Below are 16278 nucleotides of genomic sequence, written 5' to 3'. Positions count from 1 at the left end.
ATTTCATATCATTTTTTGGAGGGGAAGAAGGAAAGACGATATTTGATGGGTCCTTCTCCAGTGGTTTAGAAGAAGATAGTAATGTGGGTAGAAGGCTTTCTGAAAGTCCCATCTTTTTATTTTCTGTGGACAGCAGTCAGTCTCTCTGTCTCTTACATTCTACAATCTCTCTCTCTCCCTTTCATAGTTAGATTTAAGAAGTCATGAGCTCCTCAGTGATCTTCTTTGACGTGTTAGACCTTGGACAAACTATATTGGTGTTGCCTCAGTCCCTGTCATTCTCATCTCTGAATCTTGAAAGCGTTTATTATCTCAGGAGGTTCAAGTAGTGGGTCTTGTAATTTTCCAGCTTTTGGCTAACATCTTGCCAAAAGCCAAACCTTACATGATACTCCTGTCCATTGAGGAGTTTGGGGGAAGGGCAGACCCAGAGTTCGTTTTAACTGTCTGGACCATCTTTGTTTGGAGTAGCTCTTCTATAGGCTTCCATGAGATAACATACATAAGCTTCTTTGAAAATTTTTAGGCACTATGTAAATGTCATTTCTTATTATTTGGTGTGGAAGCTCATCTAAAAAAAATGTTTTTTTAAACAATTTTTTTTTAATGAACAGAAATCTCTTTTCTGTCTTCCTCTCCCTTCTTGAAAGGAAATAAAAAGAAAAGAAAAATGGATTCCTTGTGAAGCATAACCAATTTCCCACATTGGCCATGTCCAAACAATACAAGTCTCAGACTATACCCTCAAATGGATACTAATCTGAAAGGTTGAGGAGAAGGGTTCTTTGGCTTCAGGGAGGTTGTTAACCCCACACACTTCCCTCAGGTTTGCTGTTGTCAAAAAACAAGGTTCACCTGTTTTGGGTTATTAGACCTCTTTGGAGCTGCTTCATAATGTAAGTCCAATAGTTTAAGGGATATAGGTTCAAAAGATAACCATTCATCTCTGGCAAGTCATGTAGAATTCTACCATAAGTACATTTATTTTCAGAAATCACATACATGGAAACAGAAAAGGAGAGATGACAGATGTCAGTTTTCATTTGGCCCTCCTGGTTTTTCCTTGTCACTCAGTCAGACATATATTAAGCACCTTTTACGTACGAGGCACTGTGCTAAGTGCTGGGGATACAACAAAAGGCAAAAGACAGCCCTCCTTCATAATCTAGTGAGGAAGACAACATAGAAACCACTGAAATAAAAAATAATCAAGAGGGGAGAGTCATAAACAGCTTCCTGTGGAAGAAGATGGGACTTGAAGGAAGCCAGGAGCTGGAGGGAGAGCCAGGAATGAGGGACTATTTAGCTGTGTTGTTTTCTTTGAAGCCTGTATGCCCTGTGTACAGTGGAAAGAACGGTGGATTTGGAGTCTGAGTACCTCGGCTCTAGATCACCATTCTGAATTTATTTATTCCCTGTGCAACCTTGGGCAAATCACAGAGCTTCTCTGGACACCATTTTTCTCAAGCACAAAATTAGGGGGTTGAGCAACAAAATATGGAATAAGTACAGACAGGGGAAGTGGAGGGCTTGGACAGAGACATTATTTACCTGGCTCTGCCTTGCTTCCATTGCTTAGTAATGTCTGTCTATCTCCCCCCCCCATCTCTTTCTTTCACTGGATTGCTCTTTCACTCTTCTGATCTCTTTTTCTGTTCTCTCGAGATCTCTGTCTGTCTGTCTGTCTCTGGATCTCTCTCTCTCTCTGCTTAATGTCAGACTTCATAGCCAGAGTGTTATGCTCCTTGGTTAAATTTACAGAACTGGCCCAGGTTCCCCATGCATCTGCAGGATATGGGCTTTCACTATGTGTGTGCTGCAGACTTTGGTTGTGGTGTTTGTGCAGTGTCTTGAAATGTTGAAATATGCCTAAATTATACAGGCAAAGATAGCAGTAACCAATACAAATGTCTTCATGGGTTGTATATTAGTCTCTCCCTGTGCACCTCCTGCCCCTAAAGGGTAATCATTAAAGCTTGATGATCTAGAGCAGGGGTTCTTAAACCTCACATCCATAAACTCTGTTTGGGGGTTTGGTTTTTTGAAAAAAACAAAACAAAACAAAAACCTCGATGGCTATAATTCATTATGATCAGTTTCTTTTGTAATACTATGTATTCTTATGCATTTAAAGACATTATTCTTAGAGAAGGAAAGGGTCCACGGTCTGCTGTAGTGGCCAAAGAGGGGGGAGGTTCATGTCATTAAAAAAAAGGTAACCCCTATTTTTAGTAAAGCACTAGAAGTCAGAGTCTCCTAGTGTCCTAGTCCTATCTCTGACGCTGACTTTTTGTGACCCTGCCTCCCCATTTCTTCTGAATTGGCACATGAGAATTAATTCTTAAAACAACAACATTGTGAGCATTTTGCCAATGCAGTACTGATGGAAGCTGTTGATAACAATAACAATGGCAATAATAAAAAAAAGTGACATCTGTGTAGTGCTTTGATGTTTGCAAAGCTCTTTAAATACCTTATGTCATACTGATTCCCTGGTAGAAATGAAGACCATTTTAGCTGTCAGCTGCTTGCAGATGTAGGCCTTTAGGAGTTAAACCTTTGCAATCTAAATGAGGCCAACTGCTGTGTGTGTGTGTGTGTGTGTGTGTGTGTGTACACACGTGTATAAACACTGTGTTAGAGGGAGATTTGCCTAACACCATGGCAGTACTTGGTGGTAGGTAATACTAGGGGTATAGATGTAAGGCAATAACTCTATCAGGCTCCTACTTGCTAAATTTCATCAACTAGGATACTAAAATAGATTCGTCATAACTAAAAAAAAAAAAATTAGTGTGTGGTGAGTTTTCCATGCTGTAGAGGCCCAGTAACCATAGGCCTCAGCTTGCAGGAATGTGAGATTTTCCCTACTCTCCTCCCCCTACTTTGGAGGGACCTGTCTCACCCTCTCCTTTTTCTAGTAACTAACATTGTATTTTTGTTAGAGGCAAGTTAATACGCTTGTCATAACAATAATGCTTTAATTGCCATCGGTGCAGTATACACTCCCTCTCTTCAATGTTTTGGGTGTGCTAGGTTCTTCACGATGGCACTAATGATGTTTTCCCTTCTGTTGCCTAAAATAGCACCTCATTTCAAGTGCAGTAACAACTTCAACAAGGTAAAACAAATGAGCTTACACCTAGGGAAGGTTTGGAAAGAACAGATGTATCCCTGGGATTATAATGAGGACTTTTTACCTGGATAAAAATTTGGGCACCTGCAGTGAACCAGATTGTGAATAGATTTGATAGGTGTTTCTGCTTGGGCAGTGAGGTCCCTCCGTTTTCATTCCAAACTCTCCAGAAGTGGGCAGGAAAAAAAAAATCTATAATTTTTTTCTTCCCATTGGCAGACTAAGCAGGTGCAAAAGAAGTTGAAGTGGTCTGCTTTCAAGTTGAAAAATAGTTTTGTCTGGGGAAGGTTACAGATGATGAAGAGATTTTCCTGTTTGCTTTGAATTTGCTAGTCACTCTTAAAGCATTGGGTCATCCTTCCTTCTTTCCTTCCATCCAAAAGTAATTTTTATTTTCCTTCTGTCAGGACAGTAGGGTTGAGAAGTAGGATTGTAGCGTCAGAAAACAATCTGATTTGAAAATGAAGGCGTTATCAATTTGTATTCAGTCTTGCACAAATGCTTTAGTTAGCAAATAACATACCTTGCATTTGGGAATTTCTCTGGTGATTGAAAGTGAAGGAGGCTGCTATAGAAAGAAAGAGCTAGTAATATCTGCAGGTGCCAGGCTTTAGTTGATAAGAATAAGGTGAAACCTTAGCTTAGCCATTAGTTGAAAAAGGTTGATTTTGTTGTTGTTGAATGTTTAATGTCTTTCTAAGAGAATTCTTTGGGTTGCCAAGACCGCTGGCACATTTTGTTGTCTGATGACTTTACGTTCAGATTTTTTTGGATTGGGGGGAGGGTGGAGAAGCAGAGAGCCTAATTCAAAATAAAGGTGTAAAGCATCACTGGCCACCAAATGTTTCTCTCTCTAGCTCACTCACTGGCTGTCTCTCTTCTGGCAGGAGTTGGGTGGAGAAATTCAGCTCAATGGTTCCCTCTAGTGGGGTAAGAAAGCACCACAAAATTCTCCTATTAATAGTGTAGGAATTATGTAGCCTACCTGCCTCACAGAAATCTTGAGAGGATCAAAATATTTCTGTTCACTTAGCCAAAACTTGCTTGTAGGCATAAATTCATTGTTATACTTTTTAAAGACTCTGAGTTATGAACATGTGTGTTTCTACAATCAAAGGGAATTGATTGCACTGCTGTACTGAGTATACCTAAAAACTGGAAGGAGTTGCGGGGGACATATACTTGAGCTAATCACATTGCCATATATTGGGTGTTGTCTTTAAAATGCAAATTCTGCTAACAAGAGGAAAAAAAGGACAAAGGGAGGTTTCATGTCCTGAGGGATTTCATATTCCTTATCTTATATATCATATATCCCCACTGCAGGGAAATGAAGGTATTATTTTACTGTAAGACTATAAGTACTAGTACCATTCCCTTCAATGCAGCTTTTAGAAATCTCTCAGAATGATGTTAAGGAGGAGAAAATACTGTATCCCAGTAGTATTCATCTCAGTCTTGCGTATGAAAGGGAAATTTAGTTTTATGGTGATTGTAACTGGTTATCCCGACACCTGCCGTACCAGTGTGGTTGAGAGGGTTGTAGCCAGAAATTGTAGGTGATTAGAGACTAGAATCTGTAGAAGAATCATGTGCATTGGCTCTATTAATTAGAGTTTGGGTTTATGGAATTCTACTTGGAAGACTTGGAGCTCCAAAGCTTCATGGCTGTTGTAGGAAGAACCTGGGGCTGGGTTCTGGTGGGTTTAATTACCCCTTTTCCTTCCCTTGTACTCTGGCAGAGCAGCCTTCATGGGAACTTTTTATTCTCCTTGAAGATGCATATGGAAATGATTTTTCCCCTTGATCTTACAGACACCTGATTTTCCATTAAGTTGGTCTCCTTTGTAGGTTTGGGGTGAGGAGAGCAAGTTTTAAAAAAAAAGTGCATGCAAAACCCAGTGCTGCTTCAGAAATGAGAGTTGTCCCATAAGAGGTTATCTCAGTTCACACCAAGGTTGGTTTTAATGAGTGCTGAAGGGTTCTTGCCCTAGCCAGCTTCATGCTAATTCTCGGATGAATTAAAATGCCTTCTCTCTTATGTGCTCAGTGTAAGCACTGCCTCTGGATGTGGATCAGTGACACCAGATCCCCCTGTGGTGAGCTGGCCATGACCTGTGTACTTTCTTAAGCTGAAACTCAGTGTGTGTGGTTTTGTTTGAGATAGTGATGGGGGTGGAGGGGGAAGAGACCATCAGTAGCAGGGTAAGAAAATGCCTTCCTAAATTACTTTGTTTTTCTTTGGTACCAACGACATGTTAGATCCTCAGAGACAAGTACAGGTAAAGGAATGTGTATGTTTTTGTCAGGCAGCTAGGCAGGTCCCAATTTTTACCACCCAAATGGGTAGATGGCCTCTGGTTCCATTTTCTCCTTATCTTTTAGGGATGCTGAGTGCAGTCTAGCTTGTTGGGAAGATTTCCTTTGTAGGTGTAATCTTACTAGGGGTATCACTACATCTACTGGTAACCTCTGGGCAGTATGATGTCAGGGGGTAAGGTGGGAGGAGAAAGGGAAAAACTAAATGAAGCATGCCTTGTTCTAATCCTGGAGTAGAATGATGAAAGTTCATCCCTCTTTCAAGTCAGCCACGTAGCACCGGGTGGGGGGGGGGGCGGCAGGAATCTATTTTATCTTTGCTGTGTTGGCATGCATGTACAAGTTTGTAGTGGTCACTGTTTGAATATAGTTTTTATTAAATGAAAGTAGGAGGGGAGAAAAGGGATACATTCACTAATATTTCTAATAGAGAGTATGTTTTTAGGACATAAAAGGTTTAAAATTTTATTAAAATAGGGATGTCTGGGGCAGCTAGGTGGCTCAGTGAATACAGCACCAACCCTGGAGTCAGGAGGACCTGATTTCAAATCTGGCCTCAGACACATGGTACTTCCTAACTGTGTGACTCTGGGCAAGTCACTTAACCCCACTAAAAAAATAAAATAAAATAGGGATGTCTGAGATAAATTTTTGGTATGTCACCAATTATAAAAGATGACACAAAGTACCACATTTCTTCCCATTTAAAGTTAAAAATGTTAGCAGGAAATATCTTTTGCCATTAAGGAGTGGGTATTCTTTGATTCTACCAGCATTTCCCCTTACCATTTGGCATATCTGATTCCATTGGGCCTACACAACAGGATAGCATGTGGTTTTGGGGGAACCAGAGTAACCTGGAAAGGGATTCTTACAAATCATCTGGTATAACTATTTAACTTTTAGAAATAGCTAATACTGATATAGTATCAATATTAGTTTAAGGTATGCATTTCATTTGATCCTCCCAACAACCACCCTAACAGAATGAGGAAACCAAGGTTGAGAGAAGTTAAGCATTTTATCTAGACATTACGCAGCTGATAAGCAGGATGCCCCCTCCTGACTTCCTTACTCTTACATCTGGTGCTCTGATCCCTAAGCCATCAGCTGCCCAGAGGAGTATAGTGTTTTGCCCAAGGATCATTTGCTAAAATAGCTGGCACTAGAACCTAGATATCTTGATTCATAGTCTAGCCTTTTTTTCAGCAACCCTATTCTTAACCTCCTGCATGCCCTGCAGGGGATGAGGCCTCTGCTTACAATGGGTAAGGTGAGCCCTAGACACATACCAAGCCCAGACCTTCATCTTATCCAGGCAAACTTGTGGGTGGGTGGTCCGCTGTTGGATATTTTAATGCTATATCATAAGCCTAAAGGTGTAGAGATTCTTTAAAAAAATTTTTTTCTTTATTCCTGCACCTAATAGCTTAGGTTAGGGGCACATGTGGTAAAAGGGACTTGTTTCTACCAGTAATTGGAGAAGTAGCTTTCTAAAGATAAACACAGTACGGTAGAATTTAGAGATAGGGTAGAGGACTACTTCAGTGATGGATATTTAAAATAGATTTTAAATGTAGGTTTCCTTTTGTACTTTAATTTTTTTTTGACGTAGTTCTCATTTTCAGTGTTACAATCATGTAAAATTTTTTTTTTTCAGTTTCAGAGATCAACAAGGCCAGCCTCCTTATTTTACAGATGAGAGAATACTAAGGCCCAGAGGGATTTAGAACTGGGAGGGACCTACGGAGTTCAGCCCCTTCATTTTACAGAGAAAATTGAGGCGAAAAGAGATTAAATGACTCGTCTGAGATCACAATTAATGTGACAGAGATGGGATTGAAACCAAGACCCAGCACTCCAAATCTAGTGCTGTCTCTACTGCATCACACTCCTAGTGACTTGTCCAAAGTCATCACACTAGAACTAGACGTTTGGCTTGGATGATAGCAAGCTCCTGGGTTTCATTCTTGTTTTGAAGTTATGGCCTCTTTGGTGCAAACTCAGGCTCTGATCGGCTTCCTCCTTGCCATGGCATCTCACCATCAGCCTCACTGTGTGACCCATATGTGAGCATCAGTGCTGGTTCCAGGGCAACTTATTTTCCCTTCCCCCTTCAGCAGTGGAAGTCAAAGTAATATGGAAGTTTAGCTAGGTTGGAAGAACAGGGATCCATACGTGAAGCGTGGTCAACAGAGAGGATTAGAAGGTTTTCACTGTGCTAGAGATTAGGTGCATCGCTTTTTTTCATCAAGGAGCTTTCAGAGCCCAAGAAGAGCTCAGAAATAGTAATAATCATAGCCAACATTTATATGTAGAGCTTCAGAGTTTGGAAAGAGAGTTACAAGTATGATCTCTCTTATACATGGAAAAAGACACAGGGAGGGGCAGCTAGGTGGCACAGTGGATAGAGCACTGGCCCTGGATTCAGGAGGACCTGAGTTCAAATTTGGCCTCAGACACATAACACTTACTAGCTGTGTGACCCTGGGCAAGTCACTTAGCCCCATTGCCTAGCCAAAAAAAAAAAAAGAGAGAGAGAGAAAAGAGACAGGGAGAAAGAAAAGAGAGACCCTGACCAATCCATGCTCCCACCCAAGCTTAGCAAGTGAATGAGAACCTGAGCTTAAGACTCACAAATGTTTGGCTTCTAGTTTTTTAAATCTTTTGTGTGTGTGTTTTCTCTTTCACACATGAAGTCTGTTCTTCTGTGAGGGGAACACGTAACATGAAGATCATTAGCCTAGGCTGCAACTGGTAGGCACATCATGAACTCCCTACATTTTATGGAAGAACAAAGCTGTGTGAATAGACACTCATTTTAAAACCCATTCAACACAACACTTAGCTGCAAGTTACGCAGTCTAGAGATCTGTATCTAGATATGTATAGCTATCTCTCTACATTTATTGATATATACATATATCAGTAAAAGTATTAATAGATATAGTTATCTATATAGACTTAGATATGTAAAGATAGAGATCAATACTGATTTATAGCTATGTCCCTATCAGTAGAAATAGATGTCTCCATAGAGATATCTATAGATATCTATGCATATGGATCTATATCTAGACACAAATCAGTATATAGAACACACACACACCCCTGGTATAGTTCTGAATCAGTTTCTATATCTCTATCTTTACTTAAAGTAAAAGGGTTTCATGTTTTTTAAAAAAGGCAATTAGGTGATGAGCGGTTTCCTTCTTAAATAGGTCTCTGGTCCCCCTGGGTGGGCAGCCCCAGTACAGGGCCGGGGAGCTTCAGCCTCGTGCGCGGGTCCTGGGGGTGCTTTCCGAAGGGTGGGCTTGTGGCACAGCACTGCACCTTACTGACGGCCTGTTCTCCCCCCCCCACACCCTGTGTTCCCTCAGGTTTCTAAAGTAAATGGAATCACTCGAATGTCCTCTCTGGGTGCGAGTGCAGCCAGTGCCAAAAAGATGCGAGAAGTGAGACCTTCACCGTCCAAAACTGTGAAGTACACTGCAACGGTGACAAAGGGGACTGTCACATACACCAAAGCCAAGAGAGAACTGGTCAAAGAAACCAAACTCAATCACCACAAGCCCAGTTCGGCCGTCAACCACACAATCTCAGGGAAAATTGAAAGTAGCAATGCAAAAACCCGCAAACAGGTGCTATCCCTCGGAGGGGCGTCCCGGGCCGCGACGCCCGGCGTCAAGGTCAATGGCAAGTTGAACCCAAAGTCATGCACTAATAAGGAGGTGGGCAGGCAGCTGAGGGAGGGGCTGCGCACTTCCAAGAGGCGGCTGGAAGAGGCCCACCCGGCCGAAAAGGCGCAGCCGCCCCCCAAGAAGATGAAAGGCCCCGCCGAGGCCCCCAGCAAGAAGGCAGCGGCCGCGTCAGGGGCCCACGTCGACAAGAAGCCTCTGCTGAACGGCCATGTCCGAAAGGAAGTGCCTGACAAGAGTCTGGAGAGGAGCCGGCCCAAGCGCGCGGCGGCAGCGGCCGGGGCCGGCAGGAGCCCGCCCAGGAAACAAGCACACGGCAGAGCAGAGGCCGCCACGGCCTCGGCCTCCTCCGCCTCGGCTGGGGAAAATCGTTCTACCTCGCACACGGAGTCCTTGCACAAGCCCCCCGACTCCGCGGGAAAGCACGAGAGGGGCGGCGGCAGCGGCGTGGGCAGGCCGGGCTGGGCCGGCACCCACGAGATCCCCACGCTGCGGCCCTCCGCCAAGGAGTTTCATGACCCGCTCATCTACATCGAGTCGGTCCGAGCTCAGGTAGAGAAGTACGGCATGTGCAGGGTGATCCCGCCCCCGGACTGGAGGCCTGAGTGCAAGCTCAACGATGAGATGCGCTTCGTGACCCAGATCCAGCACATCCACAAGCTGGGCCGGCGCTGGGGGCCCAACGTGCAGCGGCTGGCCTGCATCAAGAAGCACCTCAAATCTCAGGGCATAACCATGGACGAGCTCCCGCTCATAGGTAAGCCACCCCCCCACCTGTGCGCGTGCCCAGACCAGGAGCCCTCCCCCTCTCCTTGTGCGCATGCCCACCTGGCAGCCCTCCCCTCCCACCAGGGCCTTTCTGTCCTCTTACCTCTCTATGGTTAGGGAGGCAGCCCGACCCTTCTCAGGCCTATGCCCTTGAAGCGGATTCAGGGGAGAGCTGGAAACTGAGGCTGTCGCTGCTCATGGAGGCCATGCCCAGGCTGTTCCTGGAGCAGGAAGTCCTGGCGGAGCTGGGCTCTGTGTGTGTGTGTGTGTGTGTGTGTGTGTGTGTGTGTGTGTGATTTACATGTGTGTAGATACATGTGCATAAATAATTATACTGTGATATACTGATATAAAATGTATTATGATGTATTCTGTTTTGGTACATTATGATGTGATCTATTAAGATATGTTCTATTCTGTTATTATCTGTTAGAATATATTCAATTTTATTCTGGTATCTTGTGTCATCATAGCAAATATATTTGGATGTATTCTAGTTTATTATATATTCTATTCTGTGACGGATATGGTACATTGTGTGATATGATGGTTTATTATCTGATGACATTCTATCATATATATCATATGATGTACTCTACTCTGATACCTTTTATTCCATTATGATGTATTTTCTACTGTGATACAATATATTGTTATGATCGATTATCATATTATATGTAAAATAAAAGTACATATTATGATTATATCATGATATAATCATAATGTAGACACAAACACTAATTATATGTCATTGTGTCAGTATAAATTATATATTATGTAACTTATAATCATGAATTATAATATCGATATAAAATCATATTGAAATACATATTTTGATATTTGTATTTCAGTATAATTGGTTTCCTTCATAATCCTGTGCATTTTATTGTTTTTATATAAAAACATGATTCTAAGAAAGGTTTCATTAAGTTTCACTAGGCTGCTAAAGAAAAGTTAACAAACTTTTAGACTAATGACCTGACCCTCTTCCCAGGTTAGCAGCCTTGGGCTCTAGGTGGTATGGGGGGAATCCAAGGAGCACAGCCAGGTGGAAGATTCATGCTGCTGGGCTTACATGGCTTGTCTGCTTTCTAACTTCTGACTGAGCCTCTCAGCCTGAAGTAGCAGGGAGAGACAAAAGAATGGAAGGGGAGAGGCAAATATCCACAAGCCCTTGGGAGACTCTAGCCTCTTGTCTACTCTTGTCTACCCCCCCCTTCTCCCTTCCTCCTTTTTTTCCCCCTCCTAAATTGGTCTCAACTGCCATGTTTGTAACTTGATCTTGGTCTGTGGATGAACTTGTGTGCATTATTGGACTACTAGATTGGAAAATTTCCTCCCAGACCAGGTGCAGTGCAGATGGGTCCGGCGCAAGCCTGAGCCACTCAGTACACATTAATGTTGTCTGCTGCGTTGCTGTTTTGACCCCCCTCCCTGGAGACAGTCCTTTCTGTAGACTACCCAACCCTTTCCGCCCCCTTTTCCATTTTTTAAAGTTCCCCTCAATGTCACTATGGACCGTACTCTGTCAGTGATTGTATTTTTCATGTTCTTCAGATTGAATTATCCCATTGGAGATGCGGACACTTTACTTGGCAGTGTTAGTTTCACTTTGGGACCCTAGCTAAAGGCAATTTTTCTCTCTCAGCTGGAGGGCTGCTGCACAAGTTGTCACTTTGGCTCACGTTTGGAAATCCAAATACTGACGATCGCAAAGTTTTCAACGACAAGCAGACGTTTAACAATCATTAAGTGTCAAGAATAGGCAGTAAAACGTGGCTCATTGCAAAATGGAGGTTTCATTATTCCTCTCGGCAGGGGGCTGCCAGGGCTAATGCCTGAGTGAGAATCACTTAATTTGAAAGAATTCTTGGTTTATGGTCCGCTGTCAAGTGTGACATGTGATAGGACTGTAACAAAGGGCTGAGAGAACACACATGCATGGGATATGTGCATATGTGCATGCTGCCTGAAGTAGAAATGAGAGCCCCTCAGTCTTACAGAGCACTCACTGCCTGACTGTGTTCGCAAAGCAGGCTTCACGTATTAGCACAAGCATCTTTGGGTGTGATGTCATCATCAGAGTGCTCATGGGCCCAGTGATGACCAAGAGGCAGCAAGGTAAAGTTCTGCCCTAGAACTGTTTGGGGGAGCTCAGTGGAATGGTGATGGTAGCCCCATAAATCTACGTAATTAATGATGAAGAACCAAAGAGTTTGTTAAGGATAAAATCTCCTTTTTATTTAACTTCACTGTTTCTTAACCTTGTGTGGTATAGTGGCTTGGAGTTTTGTTGTATGTGCAGGCCGAGGACCTGTATTGTACCATGGGTTAGATATCGTAGATGTCCAGGGTTTGGGCTAGAAGAAGGCCTGTAGGGGCATGATTAGGTGGCTCACAGGCCACACAGTCAGACCCTGTAGATAGTCAGCTTAAACATTTGAAATGTGAAGCTGTTTAATCACTTTCAGAGCCCACTGCAAAATTCAGTAAAAATGTATATATGCTTGCGGGTGCGTGTATCTGTGCATAAATGTAAGTGTTGTAACTTGTGGTTCAAAACCTTCAGAGAAGAGTTGTGCAGTTTTTGTAGGAGGGAAGAAAATAATAAAGAATACATGCCATAACATCCGAACTGTGATTTCAGTCTGGCTTATGTTGAGGACTCTGACCAGCCAGAGAAGCTTCAGTGTTTCTTTGCTCCTGTCCTCTTTACTTCCAGATTTTTGTTCAGTTCCATTGAAAAAGCATTTGAGTTCCTGCCATGTATAATAGGCCCTGAACAACAATAGGGAAGAAGTAAGGGAGGGTTGGAGTGGGAGGGGGGGGTTGAGATTATAGAGACATAGCACTGGGTTGGGTTTCAGGGCAGTGAGGTCCTCGTCTTGATACTATGTCCCTTGTCACCTTTGTGACTCAGAACAAATCACTTAAACTTTCTGGACCTTAGTATTCTCTTGGAAAATGGTGGAGTTGGACCATCCCATCTCTGACATTCTGGGAATCTAAAGTTCAGAAGTTAACCCCAGTTTTCATCTTCTGAGACCTCTGATCCAGGTGTACTTTTCATCTGTCTGCAGTTGGATGCAAATATCCTTAAATTTTGAACATCTGAAACCCCCATTCTTTCCTCTCCCTTTGTTTCCTGGTATTTTTTTTTTAACCAGGTATTGTGTCAGAGCATCTAGAAGTCAATCTGTTAGTGGGTAGAGGTAGCCCAGTATTTTATTTTTCAAAGTGGTAAATCTTTCTGGTCACATGCAGAGAAGAATAACTAAAAGGGTGAAATTTGACTTGGACCCTGGACCATTTTGCTTGTTACTCATCTGTTTGGATTTTAACATTGTTTGCAGCTCTTGGTTGCGGAACCTTATTCTGGTTTAAGTTGAACATATAAGGATGAATAAGAACTGAATTACCCTGTGGTCCTGAAAAGAAAAGAAAAAGTATTTGTGTACACATTTAAATTGTGCATGTCTAAACATTGCCCTTTTAGCTTGGGAATCCAGTAGTTTCAGTAGAAAAAGATTGTTATTTTCCTCTTTTTGCCCTCCCACTTCCGCCTCCCCATGCACACCAATGCTAAAAAACCCGATGCTCTCACCCTCTTCCTCTGTCCTCTGTTTCTCTGTTTCTCTTTGTCCCTTCCTCTATCCCCTGCTGTTTCATAGGAAATTTAACAGTGTTTCCCTCGAAAGACAGTAAGAATTCTTCTCCTTCATTGCTGACATAATAACATAACCTGGAGGACTATACCAACTCTAAATCTAATTGATTTAATGTGTGTAGTGGACTGGGTACCTTGGAGACCTCCACTCTGCCTTTTGCTGATGAAGGAATTCTAAATCATTCAATAGAGGCTTTGTGCCTCTGTTTCCTCCTCTGTGTAATGGGAGTAACACATGCTTGTTTCTTTAAACATGTAAATGAAGAAAACCTGAAATTTGGGGAAGAATTTTGTTACCTAAAATCCTCGGGGGGGGGTAGGGATTGGTGCCTGTGTTCACTGGTGACTTTTTACCTGATTGTTTCCTGTTTTTTCCTCCCTCTCGCATCCAAAACGACATGCCCACTTTCCAGGAGGCTGTGAGCTGGACCTGGCCTGCTTTTTCCGGCTGATTAATGAGATGGGCGGCATGCAGCAAGTGACTGACCTCAAAAAATGGAACAAACTCGCAGACATGCTGCGTATCCCCAAAACTGCCCAGGACCGGCTGGCAAAGTTGCAGGAAGCCTACTGCCAGTACTTGCTGTCATATGACTCCCTTTCACCCGAGGAGCACCGGAAATTGGAGAAGGAGGTTCTGCTGGAGAAAGAGATCTTGGAGAAGCGGAAAGGCCCTCTGGAGGGCCACTCTGAGAATGCCTATCACAAATTCCACTCCTTGCCCCGGTTTGAGCCCAAAAATGGCCTCATCCATGGCGTGGTCCACAAGAATGGCTTCCGGAGCAAGCTGAAGGAGGTGGACCATGTCCAGCTCAAAACTGGGAGGCGGCGACTCTTTGCTCAGGAAAAGGAGGTTGTCAAAGAGAAGGAGGAGGAGGAGAAAGGGGTCCTCAGTGACTTCCACAAGTGTATATATAAGGTAGGAGAACCTTTGTTCCCTCCACCCAGCCCCCTTGTTTTTGGGATGCCACAGGGGCTTTCCATGGAAAATGCTTCTGCCCTGGGGGTAGCCATGAAGCCATTGGGTGCTTCCTCTGACTGCCCCAGACTGAAGGCTCCCACTTGCTGATTTAGCATTGTGTTGTGTCTACAGAGGTGGGGCAGCAGTGATTGTTGGTTGAGTGGGTGGTCAGCTGACCTCAGATTCTATCCAGCTGTCCCCATGGGAGGTGCCAGAGGTGACAAGTGAGTGGTCTGAGCCCCTTCATTGGGAGTATGGCCTTGCAAGTCCAGGAAAACAAGCCAGAACGGGGAGCTGGGGTGGTATATTGGGGAAAGAGCACCCACTTGGGAACCAAGACATCTGAGTCCTGTCGTTGAAATTTAACCTTGCAAGTTACTCTGAATTTGAGCGTGAAAGATTTATCACTCTGAAAAATGAAAGGCCTGTAATAGATCAGTTTGGCATTCCTATAACTAGCTAGTCTTGGGGAAATCACTACCCCACTCTGTTCCTCAGTTTCCTTACCTGTTAAACAGCAAGGTTAGACTGAATGATTTCTCAGAGTTCCATCTAGCTCTAGCACTTTGATGGAAAACTTTGAATAATCCCTGAGGTGGATATTGATTTCTTCCTCCCCCCAGCCCCCAGCTGGTGGATGCAAGCTGCCTAGGAAAGAGCTATTCTCAGCCAAAGATCCATGAGGAGGCTTCTGCAGTTCTTCCCATAGTACACAACCCTAACTTCATAAAAATATTTTTTTTTCTTTCCCTCCCTATTTATATTCAACACAGTCTCCTGCCACCCAGCTCCTAGTTGCTCTGCCAGGTCCTTTTATAGAAAGAGAGAACAGGCCCCGATAAAGCTATCAAAACGTATCTCACCATTAACGTGCAAGTGGAAGAAAACAGAAATTGAAACACGTACAATGTTTTCTCCATTTCTGCCAAATCTTGTTTAAGTGCAAGCCATCCTGAGAACACTTACTTCTCCAAGAAGTAAGGCATGTTCATCTGCAGAGCGGTGTTGACTCTCTCACCAGCTCTGCTTGGCAGTCACCCCTCCTGCGCACAAATTGGCACCATGGCCAAGAGCGTAATTTTTGAGTCAGGCTCAATGAGCTAGTAAAACTGCAGGGAACCACGTGTACCCAGCCCACCACAGGACAAGGCTGCCTCTTCTCTGTCTTACCTGGGAAGTGAGAAACAGGTGGTGGAGGGCTCATCTCTCCTCCATTCGTTGCTTTCATTGATATGAAATGAAACACAAGTCCCCAGCATCTTTGCTGCATTAGATGTGCAAGGCCTTCTTCCCAAGTTTAGGGGGGGTCTGTTGATTTCCCATTAGTGAGCTTAGTTTCTGGCCTGAGCTACAGGAAATTTGATCTGTACTGATTAGGAGTGAAGCTTTATTTAGATGTAAAAATAGGTTTTGAGCTCTTCCACGGTGTACGGAGCAGCTGGACAGCAAAAATGATATTGCTTGAGGTTCTTCCACCTAGAATCCATCTTACGGAAGAGGTCTCTAAAATGTTATGGTCTTGACCCCCAATTGAAGGGGCTCACCAGTGGGATCTTGTAGACCCCTTAGCTAACTCCTTGTAGGATTCTTCATGCTATTTAGCAAACTTGAATATTTGCTTCCATATGGTCTCAGATCCCTTTTAAACATGTAGCAAAAATATATGGGGGAGATATGGTGCCTTCGTCTTCTCTGCTAGTTATGCTGCATGGTTTTTGGTGGGGCAGGA

The 16278-nt window shown here is 43.4% G+C and overlaps 1 protein-coding gene across 4 annotated transcripts in view; it reads left to right on the top strand.

Moving 5' to 3' along the window:
• Nucleotides 1-16278, top strand: part of JARID2 (jumonji and AT-rich interaction domain containing 2) — a 334127-nt gene that overhangs the window by 278580 nt on the left and 39269 nt on the right. For all 4 annotated transcript variants that reach the window (XM_020986790.2, XM_078153580.1, XM_020986792.2 and 1 more), the window contains 2 exons: nucleotides 8836-9910; nucleotides 14002-14507. In XM_020986790.2, coding sequence (XP_020842449.1) covers nucleotides 8836-9910; nucleotides 14002-14507 — 1581 coding nt within the window. The remainder of the gene's footprint in view (nucleotides 1-8835; nucleotides 9911-14001; nucleotides 14508-16278) is intronic.

Source organism: Phascolarctos cinereus, unplaced genomic scaffold (assembly GCF_003287225.1).
Source record: "Phascolarctos cinereus isolate Bilbo 61053 unplaced genomic scaffold, phaCin_HiC Scaffold_4;HRSCAF=312, whole genome shotgun sequence".
In the NCBI taxonomy this organism is placed as follows: Eukaryota; Metazoa; Chordata; class Mammalia; order Diprotodontia; family Phascolarctidae; genus Phascolarctos; species Phascolarctos cinereus.
The sequence above is the reverse complement of the archived record's forward strand: the minus strand, read 5'-3'. Positions and strand labels throughout refer to the sequence as shown.